The 10,500-nt window shown below is 54.6% G+C and overlaps 1 protein-coding gene across 1 annotated transcript; it reads right to left on the reverse strand.

The window, feature by feature from the left end:
• Positions 1-1,776: 1,776 nt before the first annotated feature.
• Positions 1,777-10,033, reverse strand: LOC310766130 (uncharacterized protein). The gene is made up of 3 exons (XM_083622117.1): positions 9,899-10,033; positions 8,287-8,371; positions 1,777-3,496 (listed from the first exon to the last, which is right to left on the reverse strand). The coding sequence occupies exon 3, from the start codon at positions 3,493-3,495 to the stop codon at positions 1,933-1,935; it is 1,563 nt and encodes a 520-aa protein (XP_083478243.1). The 5' UTR covers position 3,496; positions 8,287-8,371; positions 9,899-10,033; the 3' UTR covers positions 1,777-1,932.
• Positions 10,034-10,500: the final 467 nt, after the last annotated feature.

Raw genomic sequence — 10,500 nt, forward strand, 5'->3', positions numbered from 1 at the left:
AAGGCCCCAGGGTGACTTACAGCATATAAAAAACAAGTAATTGCCAACTGGAAATTGCACTTAGAATTGCAATGTTCATGGCACCATAGTGTGATGGCCTGGGACTCGGACTCAGAACCAGAGGAGTCTCGGTCTGTACCGGATCCTCTGGCTCAGGCGGCATCTGAACCGAGTCTGGGGCCTGATTCTGAAGAGCCCCGGTCTGCACAGATTTCCCTGCAACAAGTACCAGCTGGGCCGAGTCAGGGGCCTGAGCCTGCCCTGGCTCCAGATGCGGGGATGACTTCGTTGCCTCCAGCTGGGCCATCACTTACAGCTGCTCCACTACCGGTTGGGTCAGGGGAGGCTGAGGCGGCCCCTGGGTCTAGTAACCCACCGACATCTCCCAAGCTGCAGAGACTGAGGTCTGAGAGAAGGAGAGACCTGAGTACTCGCATGAGGAGTGCACCTTCGGGCGAGACAGGGAGGTGAGTCACCGGGGGATCAGGACTGGCCGTTACCCCGTCAGAGATAAAAGGCTGTTAGACCCTGCCCCAGGTTGCGGGAGCAACATTGCTGCTTGCTGGAACCTGCCTGTTACCCTGTGCCTGACCTAGCCTGGTTTCCTGCCTTGGCCCTGTCGGACTGACTCCTCGTGGAATCCTTGGATTCGGGACCGGACCTGAACCGTGTTGCTCGGGATAACTCCTGGGCCCAGCACACATAGAACTGTAGTGTTGGAAGGGGCCCCAAGGGTCATCGACCCCCTGCAATGCAGAAATCACAGCCAGCAAATGTCTTCCAGCTACAGTGGTGCCTCGCAAGACGAAATTAATTCGTTCCGCAAGTTTTTTCTTCTTGCGAGTTTTTCGTCTTGCGAAGCACGGTTTCCCATAGGAATGCATTGAAAATCAATTAATGCGTTCCTATGGAGACTGCTTGCCAGGCTGGCGGTGCGGAGAAGGGCTTTTCTCCCCACCGCAAGCCTTCAGGACGGGTCCGGGAACAGAGGGGAAGGCGCGTAGCGCTTCTCCTCTGTTCCCGGGGCTTGCGGTGGGAGGAGGGTTTTTCCTCCCCACCGCCAACATTCAGAACAGCATTCTGAACGTTGGCGGTGGGAAGGAAAACCCTCCTCCCACCGCAAGTCTTCAGGACAGCCATCCGAAGGCTGGCGCGGGGAGAAGGTCTCTCCGCCCCACCGCCAGCCTTCGGAGCAGCCTTCCGAAGGCTGGCGGTGGGGCGGAGAGACCTCCTCCCGCCGCCAGCCTTCGGGGGAGCCTTCCGAAGGCTGGCGGCGGGAGGAGGTCTCTCCGCCCCACCGCCAGCCTTCGGAGGAGCCGTCCGAAGGCTGGCGGGGGGAGGAGGTCTCTCCGCCCCACCGCCAGCCTTCCGAGGAGCCGTCTGAAGGCTGGTGGCGGGAGGAGGTCTCTCCGCCCCACCGCCAGCCTTCCGAGGAGGTCCGAGGACAGTGGGGAAGACGCGCTGCGCTTCTCCGCTGTCCTGGAGATTTCCCTATGGGCTTTCGTCTTGCGAAGGAACCCCAATGGGAAATTCGTTTTGCGAAGCACCTCCAAAACGGAAAAACCCTTTCGTCTAGCGGGTTTTTCGTCTTGCGAGGCGTTCGTCTTGCGGGGCACCACTGTACTTTGATGGGCGCTGTCAACTTTCAGGGCCTGGTTCCTGTCCACTCCCCGCTTTGGCAGAACGCAATTGGTCCTCATTTTGCCAGTTCCAGTTCCCTCCCAGCAATACTTGAAATTCTAGATTCTACTGCGCTAGCATGACTTTTCCGCAGGGTTTGTAATTAGGATTTATTTATTGGGATGTATGCTTGTTTGCTTGTACTAGGAAGGAGACGGCTGCAGTGGGAACAGCCATCCAGTGACGACCACCAGCCCGCCCGCCCCTCCCGATCGGGCTCCCTCTGGGCCCCGTATTCTTAAGGGCCGGGTGTCACTCAGTGTCTCCCTCACTCAGCACTCCGGCCTCGATGAGGTACAGCCTGGTCCTGTAGCCCCGGTAGGCGGACTGGATCTTGATGGCAGCTTCCTGCTGTTGGCGCAAGACCTGCCGTGCCCTCCACCCCCTCCAGAAGGCCTGGATGAGGGTCGCTGCCCGCGCCACCTGCCACATCTGCTTCCGCGTCTTGAACACCCGCTTCTGGCCCTCGCCCATCCGGCGGGCATAGTAGTTCTCATAAAGCCATTCGGAGGTCCCCGCGCTGGGCGCTCCTTGTTGGCTGAGGCTGGTGGAGGAGAGGCTCCGCGCTGTGTTGCGGTCCCGCGTGGGACGGGCAGCCGCGTGCCCTGTGGAATAGCGCTGGCTCAAGCCTCCGGGATCCCGGCCCTGCCTCCGCGGCTGGTCTTCAGACGCCATGCTCTGGTTCCCGGGGTAATAGGCCCTGGGGCCCATCTGGTAGGACACATGGGACCCGTAAGGCTCGGGCCTGGCAGGCGACTGTGACCCTCTCGACCTGGGAGCCGGGCTCTTCCTCCTGGCGGATGCAGGCCGGGCGTGCCCCTCGCACTCGCTGTCGTCCATGTCCGATTCGGAGGGCGGGCCCTTGCCCACCCCCACCAGGACGCGCACAGTGGTGCATCTCCCGCAGCGGGGGCACGACTTGGGCTCTGAGCGCTCTCTCTCCCTGGCTCCTGGCTGCTCTCTTTCCCTGAATTCGGGGCGCTCCCTTTCCCGGAATTGAAGGTGCTCTCTCCTGCCTCCCCCCATGCGCTCCCTTGCGTGTGACGACGGAGTCCGAGGGACCTTGCTCGCCCACTCCTCGGGGTCTCCCACGAGACACTTGCGCCAGTGCTTCCTGGGGTAGGGGCCCACCCAAGAGGAGCTCCCGGGCATGTAGCTGGGCTGTCCGTAGTAGGTCCCTCTCGGGCCAGGCCGGTGAGCAGGGCGTTGCGGCATCTGCGCCAGCTCCTGCCGGGTGCGGTAGCCCCTCCAGTGCGCCTGGATAGTCGTGGCTGCCCGCCTGCACTCTGCGAGGGCCTGCCGGGTCTTGTAGCCCCGGTAGTGTGCCTGGATGATGATCGTAGCTCTTTCTTGGTCCATCTCCGGGGCCCCCCAGGACCTGCTCCCCTCGTTGAAGGAGGCCAGGGAGGGTGTCGTCCTCCTCCTCGTCGTAGACCTCCTCCTCCTCCTCCTCTCAACCCGACGCTCCTGCCTGTACCCTTGCCACGAGGGCACCTGCTCCCGCTGCAGGGCCGCGTACTCCCGGGTGATGAAGTGCCTCCACGCGGCCTGGATGACCGAGGCGGCAGCGTGTTCCCGAAGGACGCGCCTCCGCACCAGGTAGCCTCGCCACGTGGCCTGGATGGTGGTGGCTGCCTTGTCCATGAGCATGTCTAGCTCGTCCACCAGGAAGGAGGAACGGTGGCGGGAGCGGCTCGTGCTCCGGGCTCGCACCCTGGCCAGGTGGGGGTCGTGGTAGGGCTCTTCATCGTCATCCTCGTCCTCCCCGCTCTGGGAATTGTAGGGGCACCAAAGGTGGTCCTCGTAGGTCTCCATCCTGGGAGGGAGGGGAAAGGGCAGGCATCAGGCAGTGGCCAGAATCCCTGCCCCATTTGGGGCCTCAGGTGAGGTCCCAGGGTGAACGGATTGTCTCCTCTCTAAAGGTAAAGGTAAAGGGACCCCTGACCATTAGGTCCAGTCATGACCGACTCTGGGGTTGCGGCGCTCATCTCGCTTTATTGGCCGAGGGAGCCGGCCTACAGCTTCCGGGTCATGTGGCCAGCATGACTAAGCCGCTTCTGGCGAACCAGAGCAGCGCACGGAAACGGCGTTTACCTTCCCACCGGAGCGGTACCTATTTATCTACTTGCACTTTGACGTGCTTTTGAACTGCTAGGTTGGCAGGAGCAGGGACCGAGCAACGGGAGCTCACCCCGTCGCGGGGATTCGTACTGCCGGCCTTCTGACCGGCAAGTCCTAGGCTCTGTGGTTTAACCCACAGCGCCACCTGCGTCCCTCTCTCCTCTCTACCCTGCTGCATTTTAGGGGGATACCCTTCCACTTTGTGACCTCTTTCCCCCAGAATTGCCCACGTTTCTGTTGGCTTTTAATCTCACTTCAAAGATGCTTTCCTCCTCCTCCTCTCCCCGTCACTGTAAATGTGCCACTCTTGTCCTCAAAGCTCAGAATGGCTTCCTTTCCCATCCATCTCAGCTTCAAGCTTCGAGTCCTCAAAGGCCTCCACCATGCAGCCCTTAACTATAATTTATTTGCATCTCCCCTGAAATTTGCCCTCTGCTGTTAACTCATTGGTCTCTCACACTCTCCTTCCCTTCCCATCATCAAGCCTTCTGCTACCTAACATCTGAAGAGGCCCGTCTGGTCCAGCATCCTGTTCTCACTGTGACCAAAAGAACCTAGATAGACTGCTACTGGAGCTGGAGGTTCCATAAGGACATAACAGCCTGGCTCCTGGATCAGGCCAATGGCCCATTTAGTCAACCTCTTTTTCTTACAGCAGCCACCCAGATGCCCCTTATGGGAAACCCACAGTTGGGATTCAAACACACAAGAACACTCTCTTCCAGCAACTGGCCATCATGGCTAGTAGTCACTGATAGTCCTCTCCTCCTTGGATTTGTCTAATCTTTTAAAGCCGTCCAAGATGGTGGCCATCACTGCCTCTTGTGGGAGGGAGTTCCACAGGTTAACTGTGAGCTGCCTGAAGAAGGGCCTTTATCTGTCCTGAATCTCCCAACATTCAGCGTCTGCCATGGGTGTGGATGCACTTCCGCAAGTACACACACACACAAACCACACAAAATTTGCCCAGCAGTTCCCTGTTAATGTTAAAAGTCTTTGGAAAAGCCACACTTGCTCTCTGCCAGAAGAATGTGGCCATAAATATATATTTTCAATAAAGTTAAATGATAAGTTTTCACAGTAGCTGCCACCATTTCTCACACCTCAGACTCTGTGTCTCTGAGCACAGGCAGATTGCCTCCCCCACCCCAGCAAAAAGCTTAATAAAAAGTTTCAAAGATACAAAGCAACTTAAAAACAACAACTTTGTGTTTTTAGTACCTCTGAGCAGGTACAGACTGCTCCCTTCTGAAGGTTTTCATAAAAGCCACCTTCAAAAATCTGAAGGGACATCACATGGAAGATGGAGCCAATGGGATCTGAACCAGGGGATTCAAGTTTTGGGAAAGGAGATTCTGACTAAACCTGCTGAGGGCAAGAGCTGTTTGACAGTAGAACAGACTCCCTTGGCGATTTATTTGGAGATTTTAAAGCAGAGGTTGGATTTTTGCATTTCAGGGGGCCGGACTGGATGACCCAATGCTATAATGCCATGCTTCCACTGTTAGATGCACCTTGGAGTACATAAACGAAATAAATAATGCTATTTCCCCACCCGCTGCCACCCTGCAGCTTGGCTTTGGCACCAATCTGTTCTGGTACCTAGCCAGGAGGGGAACGAAATGCGGGAACAGTTCCGCTCCTTACGTGCTCATAGACACAGCTACGAGAGTCAGCCAGGACAGAAGTACTGGCAGCCTTCAGGATGAGCAAAAGGGAAAGGAATGGAGTCTTGGCAGGCCTGCGGGTGACGATGCTGATGTTTGGTGGATTGCTTGCCTGTTGCAGAATGTAGCTCCAAAACAGGCCTGGGGGAACTTCCTTTTCTCTATTGGGGGCCACATTCCCTCCTGGACAACTGTCCGAGGGCCGAATGCTAGTGGTGGGCAGGGTCTTAAGCAAAGGTGGGTGGAGAAGGGAACATAACCATTTTAACTTTGTAGAAGAGGATGGTTTCTATGCTCAACTCGCACCCTGCTCCCTGGGTGTCAGCTAGGTCATCCAGAGCCATTACCTCTAAATTTGATTTTACACCTTCCAGCCAGGCAAAAGCCCTCAAGGAAGATGAGATGCAAGGTGTTTAGCCTAGGAAAGAGGATCATAGAATTCTAGAATTTGGAAGGGACTCCAGTGGTCATCTAGCCCAACATATAATAATAATAATAATTTATGAGGGATGCGGGTGGCGCTGTGAGTTAAACCACAGAGCCTAGGACTTGCCGATCAGAAGGTCGGCGGTTCGAAACCCCGCGACGGGGTGAGCTCCCGTTGCTCGGTCCCTGCTCCTGCCAACCTAGCAGTTTGAAATCACGTCAAAGTGCAAGTAGATAAATAGGTACTGCTCCGGCGGGAAGGTAAACGCCGTTTCCGTGCGCTGCTCTGGTTTGTCAGAAGCGGCTTAGTCATGCTGGCCACATGACCTGGAAGCTGTACGCCAGCTCCCTCGGCCAATTAAAAAATGAAAAGGAAAAATATATATATATTATTTATACCCCACCCATCCGGCTGGGTTTCCCCAGCCACGCTGGGCGGCTTCCAACAGAACACTAAAATACAATAACCTATTAAACATTAAAAGCTTCCCTAAACAGGGCTGCCTTCATGTGTCTTCTAAAAGTTTGGTAGCTATTTTTCTGACATTTGGTGGGTGGGCATTCCACAGGGCGGGTGCCACCACCAAGAAGGCCCTCTGCCTGCTTCCCTGTAACTTGGCTTCTCGTAGGGAGGGAACCGCCAGAAGGCCCTCGGCACTGGACCTCAGTGTCCAGGCAGAATGATGTAGGTGGAGATGCTCCTTCAGGTCTACTGGACTGAGGCCGTTTAGGGCTTTAAAGGTCAGCACCAACACTTTGAATTGTGCTCAGAAACGTACTGGGAGCCAATGCAGATCTCTCAGGACCGGTGTAATGTGGTCCCGGTAGCCACTCCCAGTCACCAGTCTAGCTGCCGCATTCTGGATTAGTTGTAGCTTCCGGGTCACCTTCAAAGGTAGCCCCACGTAGAGCGCATTGCAGTAGTCCAAGCGGGAGATAACTAGAACACACACCACTCTGGCAACACAGTCTGCTGGCAGGGAGGGTCTCAGCCTGTGTACAAGATGGCGCTGGTAAACAGCTGCCCTGGACACAGAATTAACCTGCGCCTCCATGGACAGCTGTGAGTCCAAAATGACTCCCAGGCTGCGCACCTGGTCCTTCAGGGGCACAGTTGCCCCATTCAGGACCAGGGAGTCCTCCACACCCGCCCGCCTCCTGCCCCCCAAAAACAGTCCTCCTGTCTTGTCAGGAATCTCAGCTAAAGAATCCCTGGCAGGGGGGCACCCCACCTCTTTCTAAGGGAGTCCATTCCACAGCTGAATAATAATATAATTTCACTTTGGCTTTTTTATAAAGAGCTCTTACCGCCAGGAAGTTCTTCCTAATGTTTAGTCGGAATCTCCTTTCTTGGTTTGAGGTTGAATCCTGACAAGACAGAAGTACTGTTTTTGGGGGACAGGAGGCGGGCAGGTGTGGAGGATTCCCTGGTCCTGAATGGGGTAACTGTGCCCCTGAAGGACCAGGTGCGCAGCCTGGGAGTCATTTTGGACTCACAGCTGTCCATGGAGGCACAGGTCAAATCTGTGTCCAGGGCAGCTGTTTACCAGCTCCATCTGGTACGTAGGCTGAGGCCCTCCCTGCCCGCGGACTGTCTCGCCAGAGTGGTGCATGCTCTGGTTATCTCCCGCTTGGACTACTGCAATGCACTCTACGTGGGGCTACGTTTGAAGGTGACTCGGAAACTACAACTAATCCAGAATGCGGCAGCTAGACTGGTGACTGGGGGCGGCCGCGGAGACCATATTACACCGGTCTTGAAAGATCTACATTGGCTCCCAGTACGTTTCCAAGCACAATTCAAAGTGTTGGTGCTGACCTTTAAAGCCCTAAACGGCCTCAGTCCAGTATACCTGAAGGAGCGTCTCCACCCCCATCGTTCTGCCCGGACGCTGAGGTCCAGCGCCGAGGGCCTTCTGGCGGTTCCCTCATTGCGAGAAGCAAAGCTACAGGGAACCAGGCAGAGGGCCTTCTCGGTAGTGGCGCCCGCCCTGTGGAACGCCCTTCCAGCAGATGTCAAAGTGATAAACAACTACCTGACATTCAGAAGACATCTTAAGGCAGCCCTGTTCAGGGACGTTTTTAACGTGTGATATTTTACTGTATTTTTGGTTTTTATGGAAGCCGCCCAGAGTGGCTGGGGAGGCCCAGCCAGATGGGCAGGGTATAAATAATAAATTATTATTATTATTATTATTGGAATTTGAATCCACTGGTTAGGGTCCTTCCCTTTTGATCAGCAGAAAACAAACTTGCTGGCCAGGGGAGGAGGTGTAGCCTGGAGAGAGTTTCTCAAGGGCCAGAGAGAGAGGCCAGGAGGGCTGGACTGCCTCCCTCCCTTCCACACCCCCCTCTCCATAGGGCAGGGGTAAAAGGGATGATGGTCTATTACCTTTCTCAGGCAACCATGTCAGCTCTGCCACCTTGATCGTGCCTCTTTGCAGCTGCCTCCGGTTAGGCATAGGGCTGGATATACCCTATGGCGAGAGAAGCTGTTTACAGCATCAGAAGATAAACACACACACACACACACACACACACACACACACACACACACGTAAACTGTCACAGCCTGGCTGAGGCTGGTGTGAGGCTTGGTCCACCTCATCCAGAGGGCACCGGCTTGGGGAAGGCTGGCCTAGATAATCCATTTCATCCAAGGCTTCCTGCAGCTGTCTCACCTCAATCCTCTCCATCAACTACCCAAGAAAAGCAACTGGTTGCTAGTTTAGCTCAGACTGGGCAGTCTTGTTTAAGAAACAGAAATAGCCCCTCCTCTTTCAAAAGACATCAGAAGAGCCTACTGGATCAGGCCAGTGACCCTTCTAGCACAGCCGCCTGTTCTCACAGTGGCCAGCCAGAAGCCTGCAGCATAATTAATAATAATACTAATACTACTACTACTACTACTACTAATAATAATAATAATAATAAATTATTTTTACCCCACCCATCTGGCTAGGTTTCCCCAGCCACTCTGGGCGGCTTCCAACAAAGATCAAAAATACATTAAAATGTCACACATTAAAAACTTCCCTGAACAGGGCTGCCTTCAGATGTCTTCTAAAAGTCAGATAGTTGTTTATTTCCTTGACATCTGATGGGAGGGCGTTCCACAGGGCAGGTGCCACCACCAAGAAGGCCCTCTGCCTGCTTCCCTGTAACTTGACTTCTCGCAGCAAGGGAACCACCAGAAGGCCCTCGGAGCTGGACCTCAGTGTCCAGGCAGAACGATGGGGGTGGAGACGCTCCTTCAGGTATACAGGTCCGAGGCCCTTTTGGGCTTTAAAGGTCAACCCACAAGAAGGATTCAAGCACAAGGGCAGCTCTCCCCTTCTGCCATTTCCAGCAGCTGGCATTCAGAAGCATTGCTGCCTCCAACTGTGAAGGGAGAGCAGAGCCACCAGGGCTAGGAGCCATCCGTAGCCCCCTCCTCCATGAATTTGTTCAGTCCTCTTTTAAACCCATCCAGGTTGGTGGCCATCTCTGCTTCCTGTGGCAGGGAGTTCCACAGTTTTAACTCTGCACTGCAGGAAGGACTTTTATCTGTCCTGAACCTCCCAATGTTCAGTTTCATTGGATGTCCGTGAGTTTTGGTGTTACGAGAGGGAGGCAAACGTTTCTCTTTCCTCCATGCCATGCAGCATTTTCTAAACTTTGCCTGAGACTCCCCTTATCTCTAAACTAAGAAATCCCAAATGCTGCAATCTTTCATCACAGAGGAATTGCTCTACAATATCCTTTTTGAGGTGAAGCGATTGCATAACGACAGTCCCCAAACCCTGCATCTCCCCAGCCCACTGCATCTACAGCAGCTGATGTTGGGAGTTTGGGTGCCTAGGAGGTCTGGCTATGGGTTTTTGGAAGGCCAGACTGTGCACAACTTGACAAAGGAGAACTAAAATGGCGGGTGGCCAAGTTGGGAGACAGCGGTGCTCCCTTGCCTTGAATCCAGGTGAACCGTATCCATTTCTGCTCCCACAGGAAGCCTCTTCATGCCATACCTATATACAGACGGCAGCTCCCATGCACAACCTGTTCTCTCCCTTCCGCAGGACCTTCCAGCCACCTCTTGCATGGGCCGAGGAATTCTGGGGGCTCCCAACATCACATGCTGACATCACTACAATTGTGGCATCATGGCCTGTGTGCAGCCAATCACAGGCAGTTGGGAGGGGGGAGCCTTTGGCAGCCCAAGTTGGAAGAGGGAGCATCTCTGCCTCCTGGGTTCTTCACAGGTGTGTGGTCCATTCACACCTTGACAAAAACACATTTTGGAAGGGAGATCCTTCCTAGTGCTGCTCCTACTCATTTGTTTTGCTCAAGGCCAGGGAAGGTTTAAGCCTCAATTGCTGGCAAATTGCAAGGGTTATAAAGCAATGCATTGGAGATCTTGATTTGCCTTCCCTCTCAATGTGAAAAGATGGATAGACTCAAAGCATCAACACATCTCAAGCTGGGGGCAGGGGCGAAATTCAGAGCATCGTGTGTGCATGAGTGCAGAAGGGTTGTGGGTATTGTGCATAAATAGCACCAGAAGCAAAAATTCCAGACAGGAAGATGAAATGACAAGGAAGAACTCCCACTTAGCTCACCATCTGCACGT

This window comes from Podarcis filfolensis (assembly GCF_964270895.1).
Source record: "Podarcis filfolensis genome assembly, chromosome: 7".
Classification (NCBI taxonomy): domain Eukaryota; kingdom Metazoa; phylum Chordata; class Lepidosauria; order Squamata; family Lacertidae; genus Podarcis; species Podarcis filfolensis.